The 24,457-nt window shown below is 45.7% G+C and overlaps 1 protein-coding gene across 4 annotated transcripts; it reads left to right on the forward strand.

Annotated features, from left to right (window-relative positions):
* The first annotated feature begins 80 nt into the window (after positions 1-80).
* On the forward strand, positions 81-23,634 carry XRCC6 (X-ray repair cross complementing 6). Of its 4 annotated transcripts, XM_078076681.1 has the most exons (13): positions 81-168; positions 766-871; positions 3,304-3,416; positions 7,205-7,343; positions 7,607-7,861; positions 8,475-8,658; positions 11,554-11,740; positions 13,694-13,862; positions 14,563-14,724; positions 16,387-16,516; positions 16,959-17,073; positions 20,552-20,666; positions 23,234-23,634. In XM_078076681.1, the coding sequence occupies exons 2-13, from the start codon at positions 796-798 to the stop codon at positions 23,425-23,427; spliced, it is 1,839 nt and encodes a 612-aa protein (XP_077932807.1). In that variant the 5' UTR covers positions 81-168; positions 766-795; the 3' UTR covers positions 23,428-23,634. The 4 variants fall into 4 exon arrangements, 3 of the variants coding, with proteins under 3 accessions (XP_077932807.1, XP_035954159.2, XP_077932808.1); XR_013449354.1 differs by lacking the exons at positions 81-168; positions 23,234-23,634 and adding an exon at positions 17,184-17,317 and having other exon boundaries at positions 175-871; positions 16,959-17,059; positions 20,553-20,666; XM_036098266.2 differs by lacking the exon at positions 81-168 and having other exon boundaries at positions 175-871; positions 16,959-17,059; positions 20,553-20,666.
* Positions 23,635-24,457: the final 823 nt, after the last annotated feature.

Genomic DNA, 24,457 nt, shown 5'->3' on the forward strand with positions numbered 1-24,457 from the left:
CGGGACAGTTGCGGAAAGCGGGTGGTGGAAGTGGGAGTGTCAACTTGAGGAGGAATGTGCGCACTATGCGTGATGACGTAAGGGACGTTGATTGGGAGCGAGAACTGGAGCCCGTGCGTGCGCGGCGCCCCGCCTTCTGTCCAAATTGATCTCTTCCTTGTGCCTAAGGTAGGGAGGTTGGGGCTGTTCGCTGTGTCCCTTGCTTTCCGGCCGGGGCTGGCCTCGACCTGCTTCGTTCACTTAGTCTTGCGCGTCCCTCTAGCCTCCCCGCGGGGCAGAGTCAGCACGAAGTGTGCAGACCCGCGGGGTACAGTTTCTGGTCCCCGTCCCCTCCGTGGGAGGTGGCACCTGGCCTTGAGGCCCGCCTGCAGTGAGACCCCCCGCTGGGCGTGGCTGGCGGAGGAGTTGGGGTAGATTTGGGGGCGGGATGAGGTCCGCTAGAGGATCGAGTACTCTGGAGCAGGAATCCCGTAGGTTCAGATGGTGCGGAGGCCAGACGGGACCTCCAGGTTGGGCTGCCCCAGCACCCGAGTCAGAGCGCCACCACCAGCCCTGAAGCGGCCCTAAGGGATAGACGAGGTGAGGCTGCTGCTGGAGTGATGCCCATGACCATATACTAACGCGTCTCAATTACTGAGAGCTCTGGAGGCAGCAGGATCCAGCATCCACATTCCTCATTAGTAACCTCGAGACTTTAGGGCGGATCTCAAAGGAGCCTAGGAGTCGATATTTTTTAGGTTTAAATTTGCTTCTTCCTGATCATAGCTTTCTTTCACCTGGTGAGCAGTAAACAATATGTCAGGTTGGGAGTCTTATTACAAAAACGAGGGCGATGAAGAAGAAGAACAAGAAGAGGGCCTTGAAGCAGGTGGTAAGTGTCTTTAATGTGTGCACTATTCTGTGTGTGAGAAAGACTTTCCCGACTGTCTCTGCTGTGTAATGGCCTACCCTTCTCTCCCTAGAGAATCTCAAATGCTTTTCTCCCTTTGAACTTTGCAGAGCTACCCAAGGCTCATTTATTCAGGTCCTACTCTAGTCTATGGGACATTCCTAGTCTTAAACTTTCACTGTTACTGGTAGCTTGACATCTACTGAGCTCCAGTAAATGACCCTGAACATTGGTATCCTTTGTCACCTTAGGTGGCTCAGATAAGACCCTTCCTCACCCAGGAGGGTTGTTTTACTCATTGTAGGACCTCAGTATAAAAATGCCTTCACCCTACAGAAACTGTAGCAACCAAAGCGAAAACGTGAGGAGCGCAGTTACAAGACTCATTCTATCACCATGGAGGCGGGGGCAGGGACGCACTCTCAATGTTTGGAGTGTTATGTTCAGGCAAGGTAGTAACACAATAAAGGAAGAGAAATAAGGGGTACATGTAATCTACATACTGGTGAATGTAAGTCCTGGGTAAGAAAATTTTAAAGTGTTTTTACTAAAAGTGAGAAACATAGGAAATATATAACATAAAAAAAGAGAAAATCTACTGTGATCTATATAATCTACCATCCTAATGCTACCTGCCAGCATTTTGCATATTTCCTTCATCGAAGGAAATTTCCTTCATCTTTCATTCTGATATTTCTTAACTATGTATGTCTGTTTTTCTTTGTATCTGATTTTTTATAGTTAATCATAGTGAATATATATTTTTTCATTTTAATTTGCACCAGTCTTCTTCCAAAAAGAATTTTAAACATATATACATAATTTTGTGTTCTGCCTTTTTTCCTTAATGTGTTATATTTTCCCATGTAACTACATATATGTTGTCTTTATAACTCATTTTAAAGGTACCGTAATTTATTCAGTCTGCCTCCCATTGGACATTTTAGTTATTTTCAATTTCTTACTTTAATGAACAACATTGTGAAAAATTTTGTATAAGGAGTTTCCCATATCTTATGTTCTTTAGATTGCTGAAGAATTCACTGAATTCACTGGGATGCTAAAGAATTCACTGGGTCAAGGGGCGCCTGGGTGGCTCAGCCAGTTAAGCAGCTGCCTTCGGCTCAGGTCATGATCCCAGGGTCCTGGGATCGAGCCCCGCATCGGGCTCCCTGCTTGGCGGGAAGCCTCCTTCTCCCTCTGCCTGCCACTTCCCCTGCTTGTGCTCTCTCTCTCTCTGTCAAATAAATAAATAAAATATTTAAAAAAAAAATTCACTGGGTCAAGATAGAATTTTTTATTAGGACTCTTGACCCATAATTGACATATTGTTTTACAGATGGGTAGTTACATTTATTGTATTAGAAAGCAGCAGTGTGAAAAAAGGAGACAACCAGACATTTTATGTGTTTCTTTTTTATTTTTTTTAAGATTTTATTTATTTGACAGAGAGAGACACAGCAAGAGAGGGAACACAAGCAGGGGGAGTGGGAGAGGGAGAAGCAGGCTTCCGGCTTCCAGGAGCCCGGTGTGGGGCTCGATCCCAGGACCCTGGGATCATGACCTGAGCCGAAGGCAGATGCTTAACGACTGAGCCACCCAGGCGCCCCTGTGTGTTTCTTTTTTAAAGATTTTATTTATTTATTTGAGAGAGAATGGGAGAGAGAGAGAGAGCATGTGCCCATGTGCATGGTGGGGGGGAGGGCAGAGGGGGAGGGAGAAGCTTGACACAGGGCTTGGTCCTAGGACCCTGAGATCATGACCTGAGCTGAAGGCAGATGCAACTGAGCCACCCAGGAGCCCCCATTTTATGTGTTTTTATAAAAAACTCAGCATTGCCTATGATGAGGAAAAAAGAACACCTGAATCTGATGAAGCTTCTCTAGGTCCTCAGTAGGAAAGACAGAGGATTATGTCAATTTATGCCAAAAGAATGCAGTCAGCAAGATCCAGAAGGTGGAAAACTACATAACACAACATTCTGGTTCTTCAACAAATAAGTTATAAGACACAAAGACAGAGGGGGTATCTATAGATTAAGAGGCTTCAAAAACTAATTGTTTTTTCTAAGTAGGCTCCATGCCCAACATGGAGCCCAACTTGGGGCTTGAACTCATGACCCTGAGATCAAGACCTGAGCTGAGATCAAGAGTTGGATGCTTAACTAACTGAGCCACCCAGGCGCCCCCCAAAACATTTTTTTTAGTCAAAACTAGTGTTTAGTAATGTTCACTTGAATGATAAAACTATAAAAGAAATAAGGAAATGATTATTAAAAGTCAGGATAGTGGTTACCCTTGGGAGGAGGGTGGGCATTGTAATGGGCTTTTTTCTGTTTGTTTTATAGGAATAATAAGCATGATAAATATGAACACAAGGGCAAACATTTTCTTCTATTTTTTTTTTCCCCATAGGAGAATATACATATTCGGGAAGAGATAGTTTGATTTTTTTGGTTGATGGTTCTAGGGCCATGTTTGAATCTCAGGGTGAAGTTGAACTGACTCCTTTTGACATGAGCATCCAGGTAAGACTACCTTCTATTTAATTAAAAAAAAGAAAGAAGGAGAAAAAGAAAAAAGTATTAACACCACTCTAAAAATTATGGACTCTTTGAAAAATTTGTTTGTGAATGATCAATGTTGGTTGGCCTCCCAGGATTGCTACCTATATTCTGAGCTGAAAAAAAGGTAGCAGTGCTGGAGAACAGGCCCATTTTATTCTGTGTTTGAACTTCAGACCCTAGGAATACATTGCTCCCACTTTCTGCGTTAGCCCGGATAGTACAGAAGGGCTCCTCCTTCCATAGAGCTGTGCGTGTGAAGGAAGAAAGGAAGTTCCAGTAGTTATGGTGTCAAAATGGGTCCTCTTGTAATTGGTATTTAGAAGTTGAGTATTACCCGTGGTTGAAAAAAGGTTACAACAAAAAGCCTCATTTAAAAATGGGCATAGAATTTGTTTTTTTTTTTTTTTTTTAAGATTTTATTTATTTATTTGACAGAGAGAGACCCAGTGAGAGAGGGAACACAAGCAGGGGGAGTGGGAGAGGGAGAAGCAGGCTTCCCGCCGAGCAGGGAGCCCGATGCGGGGCTCGATCCCAGGACCCTGAGATCATGACCTGAGCCGAAGGCAGACGCTTAACGACTGAGCCACCCAGGCGCCCCTAAAAATGGGCATAGAATTTGAATGTACATTTCTCTAGAGATCTACAGATGGCCAAGAAGCCCACAAAAGGATGTACAACATCTGTAGTCATTAGAGAAAAGCAAATCAAAACCACAGTGAGGTATCACAACCCACTAGCATGGCTATATTTTAGAGGGGGAAAAAAAAGGATACTAAGAAGCATTGGCAAGGATGCGGAGAAATTGGAAACCTACATTGCTGGTGGGAATGTGAGATGGATTGGCTACTGTGGAAAACAGAGTGGCAGTTCCTCAAAGAGTTAAACATAGAATTCCCATATGACCCAGCAATCCCTCTCCCAGCTAAATACCCAATAGAATAAAAAACAGGGACTCAAGACCTGATTCTGTCACTTACAAACTATATGATGTCAGAAGAGTTGCTGAACCTTTTGGTATCTATTTCCTCATCTGTATAATGGAGAGAATAATAGTACCTGCCACATCAAGGAGTAAATATTTTGTTTTGTTCTGTTTTTTTTAAAGATTTATTTATTTAAGGGGCGCTTGGTGGCTCAGTTGTTAAGCGTCTGCCTTCGGCTCAGGTCATGATCTCAGGGTCCTGGGATTGAGCCCCGCATTGGGCTCCCTGCTCCGCGGGGAAGCCTGCTTCTCCCTCTCCTACTTCCCATGCTTGTGTTCCCTCTCTCGCTGTGTCTCTCTCTGTCAAATAAATAAATAAAATCTTTAAAAATAATAATAAAATAAAATGGTTAATTTTGGGGCTCCTGGCTGGCTGTCAGTAGAGCATGAGACCCTTGATTTTGGGGTTGTGAGTTCAAGTCTTCACACTGGGCATGGAGCCTATTTAAAAATAAAATAAAAACGGTTAATTTTGTTATGTGAAGTCCACCTCCAGAAGATAACCATTTCTTTATAGAGAGGAATTATAAATTACGAAGACTTATCATATACATTATGTTTTATATTTTTAGTTTGGAACCAAACAGAAGCTTCTGATGTTCTGATTTGTATATAAACAGTTCTTGTAGTTGGCAAATCAGAATATCTTGCATCTAGAAAAAGAATTAGTGAGAATAGGCCTTAACTTTATTTTATTTATTTATTTATTTTTAAAGATTTTATTTATTTATTTGACAGAGAGAGACACAGCGAGAGAGGGAACACAAGCAGGGGGAGTGGGAGAGGGAGAAGCAGGCTTTCTGCCGAGCAGGGAGCCTGATGCGGGGCTCGATCCCAGGACCCTGGGATCATGACCTGAGCCGAAGGCAGATGGTTAACGACTGAGCCACCCAGGCGCCCCAGTCCTTAACTTTAAAGCAGTGGTTTTCAGAATCATCGGTAGGACTTGTTAGCACAGATGCAGAGCCTTACCCCAGAATCAGAATTTCTGGTTCTATAGGTCTAGAGCTGGGACCAAGAATTTGCATTTCCAGCAAGTTCCCAGGTGATGCTGCTGTTGCTAGTTTGGAGATCACTTTTTGAGGATCACTGCTTTAACCTTTTTCAGATTGTGACCCTCTTTGAGCATGTGAGAGCAGGAACACAGATGTTCCTGCTCTCACTATCTCTCTCTGTCAAAAAAAAGAAGGATGTGGCGAAAGCTATGTACCCTGTCTCCAAAAAGATACAGTCACACTTCTACATGTAATTTCAGAGGGTTCTTAGAACCCTCGATGCCTAAAGAACCCAGAAGAAAATGTAGTATTACATTTTGTAATATATACAAAATGTAGCAACTAAGTGAGACATTCACAGATGAGTATAATGTATTTGATAAGCAATGAAAAAACATTTTCTCAAAAAAAAAAAAATTTTTTTTTTTTTTGTATTTTTAATTCTTAGAACCTAAAAGAAGCCCTCACCAAATTTTTGTAAATGTTTAGAGACTACTCAAAGTAGATTAAAAGTTGGGATGAGGGGCGCCTGGGTGGCTCAGTCGTTTGAGAGCCTGCCTTCGGCCCCGGGGCATCATATCGAGCCTCGCATCAGGCTCCCTGCTCAGCGGGAAGCCTGCTTCTCCCTCTCCCACTCCCCCTGCTTGTGTTCCTGCTCTCATTATCTCTCTCTGTCAAAAAAAAGAGAAAGTTGTGGGAATGAAAAGTACAGCAGAAGGAATATAGTCAGTGGTATGGTAATAGCTTTATATGGTGACAGCTGGGAGCTACACGTGTGGCAAGCACAGCATAATGCATAGACTTGGTAGATCGCTGTGTTGTACACCGGCCAGTAAGGTAACGTTGTGTTATAACTACTTCAATAAAGGGAAAGGGTAGATTAAAATACTTGTAGAAATAACTACTTGCCATGCAGATTATCGTCAATAAGTAGACACATGAAGTTCTGCATTTAAGGAGAGAATTACTGTTGAGGGAGGCTGGGTAGAGTCTCAGACCCGACATGGGGACAGGGTGGGAGGTATCACCATGGTTGCATTATTTCTCAGCTTTGTAGATTCAGAAACTGGATGTTGTCAGTGTCCTCCAGAATTAAGTAGGTCACAGGACTGAGCAGCTCTTATGAGACACTGATTTACCAGATGCTAACATTAGTTTAAATGGGTAGACAGGACTTTCCTGGAATACTGGCATCATTAATTGTGTAATTAAGCAAATTTTATTCTAAAAGATGCTGTTAGGAAAAAAAAAAGATGCTGTTAGCAGTTAGGGACTTATTGTTGGGTCACATCTACTCAGTGTTAGCTAAAACCTTTCACGTACATAATTATTTTACATATGTACATTCTGTTTCTTGGTCTCAAGCTGCTTGAGGGAAGATCAAGTGGCCTCTACAAACTCAGTCAATTAAGTAAATGACATCAGTGGGACTCAATCCAGGTTTTCTGATTCCCATACTGGGCTGTTTTTCCCTCTTATAGCAGAATTTCCTCCCTGACTAATATGTGTTTTTAATTCTCTGTTTTCTTATGGTAGGAACTACTTATACTTCTATTATATACTTAACACACTCTGCCTTTTGTTATAGCATAATATATGCCTGTCCCTCTCGCTGATTCATGACTTTCCTGAAGGTAGGGGTCATGCCTTAATCTAATGCCATGTACAGATTCAGCAAATATATTAAGCACCTACTATGTGCCAGGCTCTTATGGAGTTTAAATTTAATGGCAAGTTAAATATTAATTGCATTTTTATTTTGATTTTGTCAGTGTATCCAGAGTGTGTATACCAATAAGATCATAAGCAGTGATCAAGATCTCTTGGCAGTGGTGTTCTATGGTACTGAGAAGGATAAAAATTCAGTGAATTTCAAAAATATTTACGTCTTACAGGAGTTGGATAATCCAGGTCAGTAGAGGTGTAAGATCAGCTTTTCCCTTACATTGGAAGGTCACTACCCTGAACAAAGAAGGATGTGGAGAAGGAAGTAGATGACATCTTGACTAAGAGTATGCTTTCCTGCACAGGAGGGTTCTTCCTGGGATGTGGACTTTATGGGTTAAACACTTCTGGGGTGAGAACGGGACCTCGGCTCTTCTGTTAGCCTGATAAATGCGGCACTGACTCTGTTCTGATTTTTCTGCCTGTTTGACTTCCCTGTCTCTGTTCAGGTGCTAAACGAGTGCTTGAGCTTAACCGGTTTAAAGGGGAGCAGGGGAAAAAACATTTCCAAGACCTAATTGGCCATGGATCTGACTACTCACTAAGTGAAGTGCTATGGGTCTGTGCCAACCTCTTTAGCGACGTCCAGGTCAAGATGAGCCATAAGAGGATCATGCTGTTCACCAATGAAGATGACCCCCATGGCAAGGACAGTGCCAAAGCCAGCCGGGCCAGGACCAAAGCTGGGGATCTCCGTGACACAGGTGGCATTTTCCCTGTTCTTTTAAATTGGCACTTAATCTTACTGCTTCTTTATAGTGGATGTCAAACATTTGTTTTTCTCCACTGAGTGTGAAATGAAAGAATAAAATGAAGCCAGGGGGAGATACCTGTGTAATATTCCTACTGAAAATGATGAGGCCATTCACTTTCTCTCTTTTTTAAAAAGATTTATTTGTTTTGGGGAGAGAGAGCGTGCTTGTGTCGGGAGGGGGAGGGGCAAGGGAAAGAATCTCAGGCAGACTGCGCTGAGTGTGGAGGCTGCCTTGGGGCTCAGTCTCACGACCCTGAGATCGTGACCCGAGCTGAAATCAAGAGTCGAACGTTTAACCAAAAGCCATTCGCTTTCTGAAGGGCTCTACCCTGCGTGGTGGCTGGCTCCGTCAGTGGAGCATTCAACTTTTGATCTCGGGGTTGGGAGTTTGAGCCCCACATTGGGTGCAGAGCCTATTGAATAAGTTGTCCTTATAGCAGCTCATTCCCTTAGCCATTCTATACATCCTGAAAATGTTAATAATCCATCTATTTCTTTGCATATTTGGGCTTAACTGAAAAAAATTCTCGCTTGCCGAAAATCGTTTGTTTTCCTTGCCCCAGGTATCTTCCTGGACTTGATGCACCTGAGGAAACGTGGGGGCTTTGACATATCCTTGTTTTACCAAGATATCATCAGCACAGCCGAGGATGAGGACCTAGGGGTTCACTTTGAGGAATCCGGCAAACTGGAAGACCTGTTGAGGAAGGTTCGTGCCAAGGAGACCAGGAAGCGCGTGCTCTGCAGGTGTGCTCTGAACCTGGGCCAGCCTCCCACAAGTGCCCTACCTGATCGTAAGCACCGGGCTGCTTTGAGAGAGCTTCCCTGGCCACTAACCCTCAGTGCCTCACTGTGCACCTCACTGAAAACTTGCTTTATTTCAGCCTAGCATATTTGCATATCTGCTTCTCTTCCTCTGGCAAGAGCTGGTAGGCTAGCTCTCCAGAATAACACGGGTCTCCACTTCATTGGGGTAAACAGCTGGGGCCTACTGCTGTCCTCAGATGCAGTCACTAGTATGTCATCTGCTTGCTCCTCCATAAATTGTGGGTAACAGTAATACTGGTATAGAGCAAAAACTTAGTGGGTGCTGGTTATTGTCACTGGTGTTGAGTTATTCTGATTTCTTATAAACCTGAGACCAACAGGAACCAGCTTGTTAAATTACTTTCTCTTAGAGAGCTTTGACCTTAGAGTCCCAAGGGCTCTCCCGTTTTGCTTTCTAAAGGTCACATCAGGCTTTCATTTTATTTTTTTAAATGTATTTTTATTTTTATTTATTTATTTATTTATTTATTTATTTATTTATTTATTTTTAAAGATTTTATTTGACAGAGAGAGACACAGCGAGAGAGGGGACACAAGCAGAGGGAGTGGGAGAGGGAGAAGCAGGCTTCCTGCCGAGCAGGGAGCCTGATGCGGGGCTCGATCCCAGGACCCTGGGACCATGACCTGAGCCGAAGGCAGACACTTAACAACTGAGCCACCAGGCGCCCTATTTTTATTTATTTTTTCAAAGATTTTATTTATTGGGGCGCCTGGGTGGCTCAGTCGGTTAAGCGGCTGCCTTCGGCTCAGGTCATGATCCCAGAATCCTGGGATCGAGCCCCACGTCGGGCTCCCTGCTCCTTGGAGAGCCTGCTTCTCCCTCTCCCTCTGCCTGCCTCTCTGCCTACTTGTGCTCTCTCTCTCTCTGTCAAATAAATAAATAAAATCTTAAAAAAAAAAAAAAAAAAAAAAAAAAAAAGATTTTATTTATTGGGGCGCCTGGGTGGCTCAGTTGATTTAAGCGTCTGCCTTCAGCTCAGGTCATGATCCCGGGGTCCTGGGATCAAGCCCCACGTCCGGCTCCCTGCTCAACGGAGAGCCTGCTTCTTCCTCTCCCTCTGCCTGCCTCTCTGCCTACTTGTGCTCTCTCTATCTCTCTGTCAAATAAATAAAATCTTAAAAAAAAAAAGATTTTATTTATTTATCAGAGAGAGAGGTCACAAAGCAGGGGGAGCGGCAGGCAGAGGGAGAGGGCGAAGCAGGCTCCCCGTGGAGCAGAGAGCCCAACACGGGACTGGATCCCAGGACCCCGGGACCATGACCCGAGCTGAAGGCAGACGCTTAACCAACTGAGCCACCCAGGCGTCCCAGGCTTTCATTTTAGACTAGGTTCCTCAACATAGGGAAATATGACCATTGGTAGTTTTTGAGCAGTTTTCAAGAGATTACTGACAATTCTACTAGAAAGCCCATGAAATGATTTTAGGGAAACCTCACACCAGCCCATTGCTACAGCTGTAGTTTGGCTGTTGGCTCTCCTTTCCCCCTTAGGAATGATTTCTTTTTCTTCACACAAACACCCTGGCATCTCTCCTCCTTCCTGAAATAATGGAGTATTGTTACTACAGTTTGGAAATGTAGCACACATTTTGGTGGGGATGGCAGAGAGGGTAAAATAGTGGTTAAATGTAGGTCCTGGAGTCAGGTTGGCTTGGATTGTAGTCCTGGTCCTTCTGCTGGGCAACCTGGGGCAAGTCATGTAACTTCTCTGGACCTCAGTAAAATGGGGGCAAAAATGGTCCCTCCTCACAGGATGGCTGTATTGAGATAACCCAGGCATAGCGCGTGGCGCATGGTAATTATTTACAAATGTTAGCTGCTAGTGTTATTCTGTGGAAGAGTTGTTACAGGATACTTGAGAGGAATAATAAATTGGAACTGTTTGAGAACTAATAATGCCTTAGCTTAAAAAATGATTAATGTTCCCACTATAATCAAATAATGGAATTATTTTATTGCATGGTTATTGTATGCCAGGCACTGTCCTAAGTTCTTTGTTAACATACTAATTTATATCTTTTTTAAGATTTTATTTATTTATTTGAGAGAGATGGAGCGAGAGAGAGAGAGAGAGTACCAGCAAGGGGAACAGCATGCAGAGGGAGAGGGAGAAGCAGGCTCCCCGCTAAGCAGGGGGAGCCCGATGTGGGGCTCGATCCCAGGACCCTGGGATCATGAACTGAGCCGAAGGCAGACGCTTAATGACTGAGCCACCCAGGCGCCCTTTTTTTTTTTAAAGAGAGAAAGAGAACATGTGTGCGCATGGCGGGGGAGGGACAGAGGAAGAGGGAGAGAGAATGTTTTTTTTTTTTCCCCCGATTTATTTGTTTTAGAGAGAGAGCGTGGCGGAGGGGGCAGAGGGAGAGGGAGAGAGAATCTTTTTTGTTTGTTTGTTCTAGAGAGAGAGCATGGGGGGTGGGGAAGAGGGAGAGAAGCAGACTGCCCGTTGAGTGCAGAACCCAGTGTGGGGCTTGATCTCACATCCCCCAACCCTGAGATCGATGACCTGAGCTGAAATCAAAAGTTGGATGCTTAACCGACTGAGCTACCCAGGCACCCCAAAACAATCATTATTATTTTTATTACAGTACATTCTTCATCATTATTTTAAGTAGTTCACAGTATATTCTGAAACGAATTTTTGTGGTATAGACCCTGAGATAGTATTATAGCAAACTCTATTATTAAAACTGTTATATTTATATTCGAGAAATTTGGATTATGGAGAGAATAAAATAAGGCTTGGGTACCACAAAAGAATTTTAGCTAGGAAAGCATAATCTTTCCATGGTTTTTTGTTTTTCTCTCCCCCAGGTTGAAGCTTAAGCTCAGCAAAGATCTAGCACTCACTGTCGGCATATATAATATGGTCCAGAAGGCTGTCAAACGTCCTCCTGTGAGGCTTTATCGGGAAACCAATGAACCAGTGAAATCCAAGACCCGGACGTTTAATGTAAATACGGGCAGTTTGCTTCTGCCTAGCGACACCAAGAGGTCTCAGGTAGGCCTGCCTTCTTACTGAATTTTGTCCCATTGAAGAGTTAACAGGGAGGGAGACCTTGATTTAGCCTAACCAGTTAAATACCTTTCTGTGTGCATCTTTGTAGCTAAGCTGTTAAAACACAAAGCCATTCCTCTTTGGAACTCTGGCATCTAGATGTTTTGTTTTAAAGATTTTATTTATTTGAGAGACAGAGAGAGAGAGAGCAGGAGCACGGGGAGGGGCAGAGGGAGAGGGAGAAGCAGACTCCCCGCTGAGCAGGGAGCCCAACAAAGGGCTTGATTCCAGGACCCTGGGATCATGACCTGAGCCAAAGGCAGATCCTTAACCGACTGAGCCACCCAGGCACCCCGATCAATTTTTTTTTTTTTAAAGATTTTATTTTTAAGTAATCTCTACAGGCAACGTAGAGCTTGAATTTACAACCCCGAGATTAAGAGTTGCATGCTTCTCCAGCTGAGCCAGCCAGGTGCCCCAGCATCTAGATTGTTGATACTTTGACAGCGAGAAAGTTGGAACCAGTGTTTGAAAAAAATATCGGTGGAAACTTTAGCCCTTGATCACTCTTTGCATTCTGCTCTAACAGTCGAATTCCTTGCTTGGGTACAGTAGCAGAAAATGCTTTATAGTTTGGTTTTTTTTTTTAAAGATTTTATTTATTTATTTGACAGAGAGAGACACAGTGAGAGAGGGAACATAAGCAGGGGGAGTGGGAGAGGGAGAAGCAGGCTTCCCGCTGAGCAGGGAGCCCGATGTGGGGCTCGATCCCAGGACCCTGGGATCATGACCTGAGCCGAAGGCAGACATTTAATGACTGAGCCACCCAGGCGCCCTGAAAATGCTTTATAGTTAACTAGGGAGATGGGCTAGGGAAAATGTGTTAGGTGTGAAGTGCACTTTATTTTAGGGAGAGTTTTTTTTTTCCCCAAACCAAATTTTTTCCTGTGCTTTGAAATGATACACATGTGCCTTTCTTAATCTGAAGGACAGACTAAGAATGCAGAACATTATCTTTCTTCATTCTCTCACCTTTGTTCAATCTGTGGAAGGATTGGATATCTAAAATTAAAATCAAATGAATCATCCTTTTAATTAATGCAAAATGTGGGAGAGAATCTGAGATTTTTTTGCATAAGTTCAGGACCTAGAAGGATCAACTAAGTGACTAAAATTAAATATTATTTTGATTCAACCCATGAGATATTTTTTGGAGCACAAATCTCAAGCCAGAGTGTTTTGCCCTACTTTCTGAAGGAGAAGACAAGAAATTTCCTCTTCCATTTTGGAAGTAACTAGTTATCCATGTTGGTTTATTCATAGGTAGTAGCTCTTTTGGTCATGGAGTTTCTTTGATCCAGTATGCCTTCGAAAAAACTTGAGGGCTCTGTTTTGTTGATTAAACTCAAATTGGACTCTTGCTAAGTTCTGTTACCAGTCGTATATCTATGACCACAGTGCAAAATTAAAGTTTGAAAGTAATACTTAATATGCGTGTTTTCTCAGACCTACTACAGTACCTGACATGTGTCCTCTTGATAAATAGGCGTGTTTTGAGCTTCCTTTGTGGGTCGGGGATGAACCCTCAGCAGGGTTCGAATAAATGCCTGAAGAGAATGGCCTTCAGCACCAGAGAGCTGGTGGTTTAAAGCCCAATTCAATTATGTAACCTGGAGCAAGTTACCAACCATCAAGACTCAGTTCACTCATCTATAAAACAGTTTTTAACATCTATCGCCTAGGCTGGACACAGAAGATAAATTGGATGACGAATATAAGGTGCCTGGCAAGCACTCAGTAAATGTTCATTCCCCACGGTAGGAGGAAGATGCCCTTGGTGAGCCATCTTCCTGTTCCTTAGAAGAAAGCTGATTTTAACTTGCTAGTGTCGTGTGGCAGTCACTTTGCATCTCCACGTAGCCTGTGTACATGGCCCTCGTGTTCCCCTTCCTTTAGAACTATGGGAGTCGTCAGATTGTACTAGAGAAAGAGGAAACAGAAGAGCTGAAACGCTTTGATGAACCAGGTTTGATTCTCATCGGTTTCAAGCCCTTGATATTGCTGAAGAAGCACCATTACCTGAGGCCCTCCCTGTTCGTGTACCCCGAAGAGTCCCTGGTGAATGGTATGTGGTGTAGACTGAGGGTAAATGAATGAGTAACAGAAGGTAGTTCTGCTTGGAACCTGGATAGGATGTATGTATTAAGGGGGTATTTTGAAAGTTTTTCATGCTCAGATAAGTTTTGGAAATTCGGGACTAAACAAAATTAGAGATTTCTTTAGGACCTATAATACACTGATACGCATTGTAAATATCCAGGAGGGGATATGGAATTAGAATTTTTTAAAACTTACTTCCTCTGGAAGTCTTTCTTTGAGGCATCAGATAGAGAATTAAAAAGAAAAGAAAAACCCAGTTTGTTCCCTAGTGTTGGCAATTAAAGATGCTATGAACTAGGTCATTGTGTGTGTCCAGACCTATATTCCTCTGTGCTATGGCTAATGAACCCCTGGATTTGACCTGGTTGGCTTTTATTAGTAACTGGGGCTTATATCATTAGTCTAAAGATAGTAAAAGTGAACTAATACTAATAATTCACACTCTGAAATGGAGTGTTTGAGGCATCTGATCTCTCATTGCTTTCCTTTCTCTTCCTTTCTGCACCTCTGCTGTCCCCACTTTCCCTTCAGCTCTGGGCTCATCACACCTTACCTAATGAAGTATCATAAGCCCTTTTAAGAAAATGGAAGAGAAATCAGGGCTAAGAGGGAAACGAGGAGGAGATATCTTTAGGATGCAGACTCCTGGGATGTTTGTTTTCCAGGGAGCTCAACCCTGTTCAGTGCTCTCCTCACCAAGTGTCTGGAGAAGGAGGTCATGGCAGTGTGCAGATACACCCCCCGTCAGAACATCCCTCCTTATTTTGTGGCCTTGTTGCCACAGGAAGAGGAGCTAGATGAGCAGAAAGTTCAGGTGACTCCCCCAGGTATGTGGAAGAGATCTTTTCAGTGCTTCTGAACCTTGCTCAGACTTTGGAATCCCTCATAGGATCCCAACTCAGACCTGCTGAACCAGAGTCTCCAGGAATGGGGTCTGGAAAAGGTGCATTTTTAGGGTTTCACAGGTGGATTTGATGCAGAGCCAGGTAAAGCTGCCAAATATGGTTGTGCAGTGCACAGCATGTGCAACTGTACCAGGCAGCTCTGCAGCCATGATTGAGCATTGGCTGCTTAGGGACTGTTTTCAGGTTACTGACAAAGTTTATGGCTCAACTGCTGGCAGCTTTACTAAAAGCCATTGTTAGCACCTTTGCAATGTTTAACATTTGGTTTATCCTCTGTATACACCAAGGCAGTGAGGTGTAGCAGAAAGACCATGGGTTTTGAAGTCAGACTTGACTTATTCTTTTTTTTTTTTTTTTAATTTTTTTATTGTTATGTTAATCCCCATACATTACATCGTTAGTTTTAGATATAGTGTTCCATGATTCATTGTTTGTGTATAACACCCAGTGCTCCATGCAGAACGTGCCCTCCTCAATACCCATCACCAGGCTAACCCATCCTCCCAACCCCCTCCCCTCAGACTTGACTTATTCTTATGTGTGGGAAAGTTTACTTTCTTCTGTTTCAGGCCCACCTCTGCCACTTGTTACCTGGCCGACTTGGGCAAATAATTTAACCTTTCTACTTATATTCCTTATCTGCAAAGATGAGAATTCTGGAACACCTTACTCTTCAGGTTGTATAAGTGACTAGTACAAAGTAGCCAAGAGATGGTAGGTAGTCTTCTTTCTTCCTTAGCCATGCTAATAAAAATGAACTATAAAGTAACTCTTTGAAAGTGTTATATTTGTAACCCTGGTGATCAGACGGCTGAGGAATAGCTTTGTATGTCACTTAGTAAGCTCTTGTCTCTCAGCTCCAAATTCCTCCTATTACGCTCTGTGCTGCTGAGGCTGACACTCTCCAAACCCAGTTTCCTCCTTTGCCAGCCGACTGTCTGTAGGCCGTGTCAGTAGCGGGTGCTCGAGGGAGACCGTAGGGCAGAGGAGAGCAAAGGGACTTGCTCCTTCCACATACTCAGCGCTGTTGGCTTTGCGAGCAAGGGCCCTTCACCTGGCAGCAGCCGTTGGTTCCAGTCTAGGTTTTTGAGTCTCTTAGAACCTGGAACAGAGCAGCCGGATAACCCTTCCTCTTTCCTTTGAGCGTGGGGTGGGGATGGGGGAACCGAGGGGAGAGGCTGAAGCTCGGAGGGCCCCATGGGGCTGGGACTCAGCCCTCCAGGGAGGGGGCGCTGCCCAGCTGGCTCTGGGTGAGTCAAGAAAGCTGGAGGCTGGAACCAACTTTTCCAGGCAGGTGAAGGGCCCTGACAGAGCGCGATGGCTGGGGCAAGGCTGGCAGGGACGGGAGGGCCCGGGAAGGAGTACTCCTGCCTCCCTCTCTGCTCTGCAGGCCCCAGAGGGAGTCGGTCAGGCAGATGCTCACAGGAATCAGCTGATAAAGGAGAAGCAGGGTTGGCAGGGTCCCAGCCCCAGCATCACAGGTCCTAGAAGGGCGAATTTGGAGTTGAGAGGCAAATGACAACAACTCGGTAACTGAAACCTTTTGTGAAGTCAAATCTCAGAAAATTTTATTCCCTTCTTCAGGCTTCCAGCTTGTCTTCTTACCCTACGCTGATGATAAACGGAAGGTGCCCTTTACCGAAAAAGTCATGGCGAACCCAGAGCAGATAGACAAGATGAAGGCTATTGTTCAGACGCTCTGTTTCACCTACAGGTGAGTAGTGGGTCCACCTCAGGCTTTCTTCTGGAACTGTCTCCTGAGGTGAGAGGATTCTTTTACTCCCAGCTGCTGCTGAGCGTGGGGAGAAAGAGTGTTTGGGTTCTTTCTCTCCCCGTGTCGCACCTTCTCTCCGTCTTGTTTTCGTACTTCACGGCCCTGCCTCCTCCATGTCTCTCTCTGCCCACTGCTTCTCGTGACAGACAGATGGGCAGGTGTTTGCTTCTAAATTAGCTTTTGGATTCCCAATAAATTGAAAATTGGAGAGAGAAAAGTTGACTCAAGAGACAAGATTCCCCACTGTTTGATTTGGGCTGTTTTCCTCAGCCGACCCCGGGCCTATGGTGCCTCAGTCGGGTTTATTTAATAATTTTATTCATTTATTTTTTAAATGTTCCGTTGTTTCAGTGTATTTATGCTATTATGATTGTTTTACTAGAAGTGAGAGCTTCGAGAACCCAGTGCTGCAGCAACACTTCAGGAACCTGGAGGCGCTGGCTTTGGACCTCACGGAGCCCGAGCACACGGTGGATCTGACACGTAAGGAGGCTGTGGGGAAGCTCGGTGGTCCTTCCCCGGGAGCTTCTCGTAACAACCCCACTCTGGACCAGAAAGGTGGATGCATTTCCTAGCACCCTCTAAGGACTTAACCTCCTTGTTCCAGCCACGTCCGAGAGATTTTCTAGTCCAGCGTAGACCGCCTCGGAGCAGATTTGGCTGGTTCTGTCGTGAGAGGAGAGCAAAGTGCCAGGCTTCTGAGACCTGCCTTTGAATGAGGAGGCCACCTCATGACTACATGTTGGTAAAAGTAAAAAAAATAATAATAATCTGTAACATTTATTGAGCGCTCACTGTGTGCCAGGCACTGTTGTCCTGTATGTCGTTGACTCATTTAATTCTCGTAACTACGAGGTAGGTGCTGCTGTCGGCCTTGTTTTCTAGAGAAGGGAGTGATGTGCCGAGGCACGACGTGGTGAGCGGTGGATCTAGGTTTAGAATCCAGGGAGTCTGGCCCGGAGCCCGTGCTCGGCACCACGGAGCAGACTGCGTGCTCTACCTGAGAAGATCCACCTCGTTACCCAGCGTCGGGCAGATGGGCCTGGCCTCCTCGGTCGAGCTCTGAGCTCGCTACCTGTCCCTTTCTTGACTGTGATTCTCTTACATATTTCACGAGAGCACGTGCGCAGTTTAGTGATGTCAGTAAACACCCAGCAGGAAACAGATGGGACTTAATGAAGGCTCTTGACAGGTTGAAAAGATCCGAGCAATTAGTGTGGCCTGCTCAGCTCTGCAGTTATTAATGATGTCTCTTATGCTAGACCCAGCAGCCCCGCACGAGCGCTGTAAGAGCTGGTATACCTGTGCTGCGGATCCGGCGGGAGGGCGGGGCTGGGGTGACGCGGCCTGTCTTTCTTGGTGGCCTTTAGCGAGTCAGGAAGTAAGTGGCCTGGTCTCCAGCAAGGTGGTGAAGGACTCGGCTTCGGAAACAGCTGATACAGATTGGAATCCCAGCTTTGCCACATACTAACTTGATTAGCCTTGGGATCTCATATATCTCCCTGAAACTCAGTTTCTTTCTTTCTTTCTTTTTTTTTTTAAAGATTTTATTTATTTATTTGACAGAGAGAGAGAGAGAGCATGAGCAGGGGGAGGGGGATAGGCAGAGTCCCCGCTGAGCAGGGAGCCCGATGCGGGACTCGATCCCAGGACCCTGGGATCATGACCTGAGCTGAAGGCACACGCTTCACCGACTGGGCCACCCAGGCGTCCCTGAAACTCAGTTTCTTTATGGGTAAAATGGGGACAGTGAGATGTTCTTACAAGGGATTAACCACATGGCCTCTTGCATCCTGGCGCCTGTTCTATAATTTTACTGCAAGTCGTGTTTTCTCTTCCTGCCTCTATTTTCAAAACACTTTTGGCTGCTGTGATGTTCCCTCTAACTCCTCAGCCCCTCTGCTCTCCCTTTCTGTTCGTTATCTTGTCTGCTCCTGTGGCCTCCAGCGTCCTCTCTCATGTCCGTGACTCCCGAGCCTGTGTCCCCAGCCCTGTCCTTTCTGCTCGGCTCTGGCTGGAACTGCAGCTGCCCTGCCGGTGGCCATCTGCTGCGCCACCCGGCTCTCCTACCGCTCAGACCTCGGGCAGCTTTGACTCTTTGCCCTTTCATGTTCTTCACTCAGCTCTACTCCGACGTGTCTCTGCTTCCCTCCGACACAGTGATAATGGCTTTCTCTTCGTAAATCACTTACTGAAGACTCACGATTGCGGTCTTGGTTTTTCTCCTGGGCCCACAGCAGCCCAGGACTCCGTTGCTGGGCCTGCTTCCTTTTTTTCCTCCTCCAAACATGGGAGCGCTCTAGGTGACCTTGGGCCCCATCGTTCTCTGTCACCTCACTTCTCCCTCGGTGGCCTCCGCAGGCTACCCCAGTGGTTCTGCGTGTGCTCCCCGGGCCAGCAGCACTGGCATGACCGGGAAACTTGTCAGAAATGCCAATTTTGAGCCCTTTCCCAAGCCGACTAATTCTGAAACTCAGCTTGGGACCCAGCAATCTGTGTTTTACAACAAGCCTTCCAGGTGATTTTGAGACATGCCCCGACCTCTAGCACATTGGTTCTCAACTTGGGCCTACAACAGAATTGTCTGGGGGACTTAAAAAAAAAAATCTGGCTGTTTAGGCCTCAGCCGCAGATCAGTTAAATCAGAATCTCTGGGGGAAGGGTTTGGGCATCAGTGTTTCTTAAAAGTCCTAGCTGGTTCCCAGGTGGAGAACCAGAGTTCTTGCATACGCTCATGTAGTCTGGGACAGGGGGCTTCCGACTTGGCCGGAGCCCAGTTTGGCCGTGACATTGTGCCAGGAGCTCCCCTCAGTACTTTGCAAACGTGGCCACGTGAGGAGGTGATGAGACTCCTCTCCTCAGGCCTGCCCTCGATGTGACACGGCTCAGGTCACAGCTCCACAAACCGTACACAGTGGTAAGGTAACACAAATACTGCCTTTCCCCCAGAGATATCTTGTTCCTGTTGTATTGGTCTTGGCGAATGTTCCTGGCCTCCCAGCCAGCCACCACCTCCCCGCCGGCCGCTCTGACACCACCATTCCGTCTGTACGTCCGTCAGTTCTGCCGCTTCTTGGGTTTATGGGCCCTTCTCCCCGGCTGCTGTCTCATCGTCCTTCGGGTCATACTCCACACACAGCTCCGGGGGATCTTTCTAAAATGCAGTTGGGGTCATGTCCCCGTCCCCGTCCCCGTCCCCCCGCTCATAGCCCTTCAGTTTCCCCACTGTTCTCAGGATAATGTCTTAAGTCCCGCGCGGGCGTTCAAGGCTTCCATGAGCTCGCCATGACTGCCTGGAATTCCAGCCTCCTCGCTGGTCCTGCCCTCCTGACCTTCTACCTTCAAGCTCTATGTCACCTGCCCTTTCTTACTCCTGTGCCTTCTGCTGCTTGGAATAGTATCTGCCTGAGGAACAGAGCGCTCAGCTTCCCAGACCCGGCTGCGCAAAGTCTTCCCTGACCCCTCCCGTGTTCCCAGTGTGCCTTATTCAGTCCCTTCATGGCATTGCCACCTACTGCATTTATGTTTTCACCCCCTCCTTACCCTGACTAGACTGTAAGTCCACTGCGGGCACAGACTCTGGTTTGAAACCCCAGAATCTAGCCCAGTTCGTAACTCTATCACTCCCAGTTCGTTGGCCTTGGGCAAGTCATTTAACCTCTTGGCTTTCCTCTCTACAACAGGGAGACAAATTTACCTACCCTCTAGAGGATTAAATTAAAAAATAAGTTTAAAGCATTTAGAAGGGTGCCTGGCTGTAGTAAGTGCTCATTAAATGCGATTGTTAGAAGGTACTTGATCAATATTAGAGAGGCATTCATGGCCAGGTCAGTTGCCTCCTCCTGGACCCTCCCGGGACTTCCCCCAACCCCAGCAGTTAGGTGCTTTCTCCTCTGGTCCCCATAGACTTGGAACTGGACAGGAAGCCCGGACTCGTGACTCACCTGGCCACTCTTCTTGTGTTTTGATTTTCTAGTGCCTAAAATTGAAGCAATAGATAAAAGACTGGGCTCCCTGGTGAATGAGTTTAAGGAGCTTGTCTACCCACCGGATTATAATCCTGAAGGAAAAGTTCCCAAGCGGAAACAAGGTGAGGAACTGGGTTATGTTTTAAAGTTGACTTTATGGTCCTATCACAGAGGATCATGTCCCTTCAGAAATTTCTATACAAACCTACATATTTAATACAAACATACATATTTCAGCACAGTTGGACTAGTATTCACTTTGTTTTCTAGTTTATTTTGTTACTTAGCTACATATGTTGAAGAGTTATGTCCATACAAAGCTACTGTATTTAAAAAAACAAGGCTCCAGGGGCGCCTGGGTGGCTCAGTTGGTTAAGCGGCTGCCTTCGGCTCAGGTCATGATCCTGGAGTCCCAGGATCGAGTCCCGCATCGGGCTCCCTGATCGGCAGGGAGTCTGCTTCTCCCTCTCCCACTCCCCCCTCTTGTGCTCTCTCTCTCTCTCTCTCTCAAATTAAAAAAAAAACAAAAAAAAAAAAAAAAAAAAACAAGGCTCCAGAGTACTTCACTGGATAGATGTAAACAGTTTGTTCAACCAGACCTTTCTTGATGGGTAGGCTGCAGTGAACATGAACCACTGTTGCGTTCTTGTGTGAGTGGATCCATAGTTTATCTAGGATAAATTCCTAGCAGTGATATTGCTGGGTCAAGGTGTCGACATTTAAAATTCTGATCAGAATTGCCAGTTGGGGGCGCCTGGGTGGCTCAGTTGGTTGGGCGACTGCCTTCATTCAGCTCAGGTCATGATCCTGCAGTCCCCGGATCGTCCCGGATCGAGTCCCGCATCGGGCTCCCTGCTCAGCGGGGAGTCTGCTTCTCCCTCTGACCCTCCTCTCTCTCATGCTCTCTCTCTCATTCCCTCTTTCAAATAAATAAAATCTTTAAAGAAAAAAAAAGAATTGCCAGGTGGCCTCTGAAAAAGTGATACAATTTATATCCTATTCAAGAAAGAGTGAGTGTATTTCCCTACATTCTTACCTGTACTGGACTTGATATACTATTTCCTTTTTTCACTAAGAATAATAGAGGGAGGGGCGCCTAGGTGGCTCAGCCAGTTAAGCGTCTGCCTTCAGCTCAGGTCATGATCCCAGGGTCCTGGGATCGAGTCCCGCATCGGGCTCCCTGCTTGGCGGGAAACCTGCTTCTCCCTCTCCCACTCCCCCTGCTTGTGATTCCTCTCTTGCTCTGTCTCTCTCTCTCAAATAAAGTCTTAAAAAAAAAAAAGAATAATAGAGGGAAAACTATATCCTATGTTCATTTGCAATTTTCCAGTTACGAATGAGATGTAGTTTTGTTTTTTAATTTTAATTAAAAATTTTTTTTTTATTTTAAGTAAGCTCCATGCCCAGCGTGGAGCTCAATGTGGGGCTTGAACTCACAACCCTGAGATCAAGACCTGTGCTAAGATCAAGAGTCAGACACTTAACTGACTGAGCCACCCAGGCGTCCCAAATGAGATGTAGTTTTATTGGACTTTTTTTCTGTGAACTTCCAGTGATTGGCTTTAACCATTTTTTCTTTAACCATCTTTTTCTTTACTATCCTTTTTCTTACCACTAGACCCAAAATACTCTTTACCATGATTCTCATCTTTTTCAGGACGACATGTTGTGAGTTCCTTAGCATGGGGGAATAGTTCTGGCTTAGGTTGTACATTTTGGGGCTATTTTTGGTCTAGTCAAGCCAGATGTGGGCTTTGCTTGCCTAGCAGCCCTACAAGGAAGTGGAGCTGTGAGAGCCTGGGTTGGTGGCCATGGAGCTTTCTCTCTTTTGCATCTGAAGTGACTCTTATAGTGTCCTCTGGGAACTGCTGTCATAGCTCTTCACACCTGTGCACACTTTAGTGATTTACTTGTTTTTTTTTTTTAAAGATTTTATTTATTTATTAGAGAGAGAGAGACAGCAACAGAGGGAACACAAGCAGGGGGAGTGGGAGAGGGAGAAGCAGGCTTCCCGCGGAGCAGGGAGCCCGATGCGGGGCTCGACCCCAGGACCCTGGGATCATGACCTGAGCCGAAGGCAGACGCTTCACCGACTGAGCCACCCGGGCGCCCCAGTGATTTACTTGTTTATCCCCCTCTGCTTGCACTTTCTGACCACCGAGTATGATGCCCTAGTACTTTACGCAGCGCTCGGTAAGTGCTTTTTCAATGAAGGAAGGAATGAATGACTTACCCAGAGTGAGCACCCATTTTGGGTAAACTGGGGCACTTACACTACTTTGAACTCCCTTCTCAGGGTGGTAGTTTTGACTTTAGCTGGTAAGCTGCCTTATCAAAACACCCTCCAGGGGCGACTCGGTGGTGCAGTCGGTTAACCGTCCAACTGTTGGTTTCGGCTCAGGTCCTGATGTTGGGGTCGTGGGATCCAGCCCCATATTGGGCTCAGTATGGAGTCTGCTTAGGAGTCTCTCCCTCTGCCCCTCCCCGCCGCAGTCTTTCTCCCTCTCAAATAAGTAAATCTTACAAAACCAAAAAACCAAAAGCCACCCTCCCGTGGTGTTCTGGGTGGGCATCACAGCCTTACGGAAGACGGTTAACTGCAGCCCAGATCGTAGGAGGGCCCCTGTGCAGTGTAGTTGGGTGCCACTGGTAGCATTTCCAGTCATTCCCTCCTGACCTTTTCCCCCAGATGATGAAGGTTCTGGCAGCAAAAGGCCCAAGATGGAGTTATCTGAAGAGGATCTGAAGGCCCATGTGAGCAACGGCACACTGGGTAAGCTCACTGTGCCCATGCTGAAGGAAGCCTGCAGGGTGTATGGGCTGAGGGGTGGGCTGAAGAAGCAGGAGCTGCTGGACACGCTCACTAAGCACTTCCAGAACTGACCAGCCAGCCAGCCCCCCCTTCTGCACTCTAGCCAGGCTGCCTGGTTTTATTCTCATCAAGTTAAAAGATGTTTCTCCTGAGCCAGGAAGAGTCTGCCTGATAGAAGCCAAGGACTTTACATTTATGAGATGTTCTGTTGCCGTGGAGACAGCTTAGCCCTCCCATTTTGCTGTGCTTTACTGTCTGAATAAAGAGCCCTAACTTTGTACTGTGTACTGTTCTTTAGTGTGACACAGAAAGACGTGTCTGCCTCACGTCCGAAGATCACTTGCCATTGCTATTAGCTTAATTTTCTCTCCCATTAGGAACATATCCTCATCATAATGGAAACAAATATCAGCGAAGATGGGGGAGAATGTGACAGTTAAGGACAGGTGGACATACTTCAGGAATGACAAGCCCTAGCAATAGTTAGTCACCCATCCTCTGGCCTCCCACCTGTTTTCCCTTTCATTGCGTCTTAATATAGATCTAAAGATCAGATTTCCAGAGCAATAGGTATTTAACATTTCTAATCCTGGTACCATTTGCTTCATCAGTAAATAGCCCCCTTCATGCTGCGTTCATCTTAATGTGACATTCAGGTATATGAAGATATGTACATTTTCTGTTGCCCTGAGAATTTCAGTTCCAGCGTAAGTGAAATGAGTTATTCCTCCTACTTTTCAGGGGAGCTGTAGGAAGATGAGGAGAGGTATTAGGAAAGGGGGAGGAGGAGCAGGGTAGGGTGTCTTTCTCTTTGTGTCCCCTATCCCCCCCACACGCCATTCCTCTTCTATCCTCCCTGTCCCTTTCCTGCTCTTTCTGCTCTGCTGCTTTTGAAGAATTAGCCTGAGAGAAGGGAAAGCATCTGGAAGGGTTTGCATCCTCCAAGGATGGCTTGAGATTCAGAGTTTGTAGGTCCTGTGTCTTTCAGGACCAGAATGAGCATCTCATGAGACATAGGAAGGGTCAAATTACTCTTGTAAGAGATTTTTGGTTTTGGATTCTTTGTTCTTTGAGTATTATAAGGTTTTTTGTTTTGTTTTT

Source organism: Halichoerus grypus, chromosome 6, assembly GCF_964656455.1.
Source record: "Halichoerus grypus chromosome 6, mHalGry1.hap1.1, whole genome shotgun sequence".
Lineage (NCBI taxonomy): Eukaryota > Metazoa > Chordata > Mammalia > Carnivora > Phocidae > Halichoerus > Halichoerus grypus.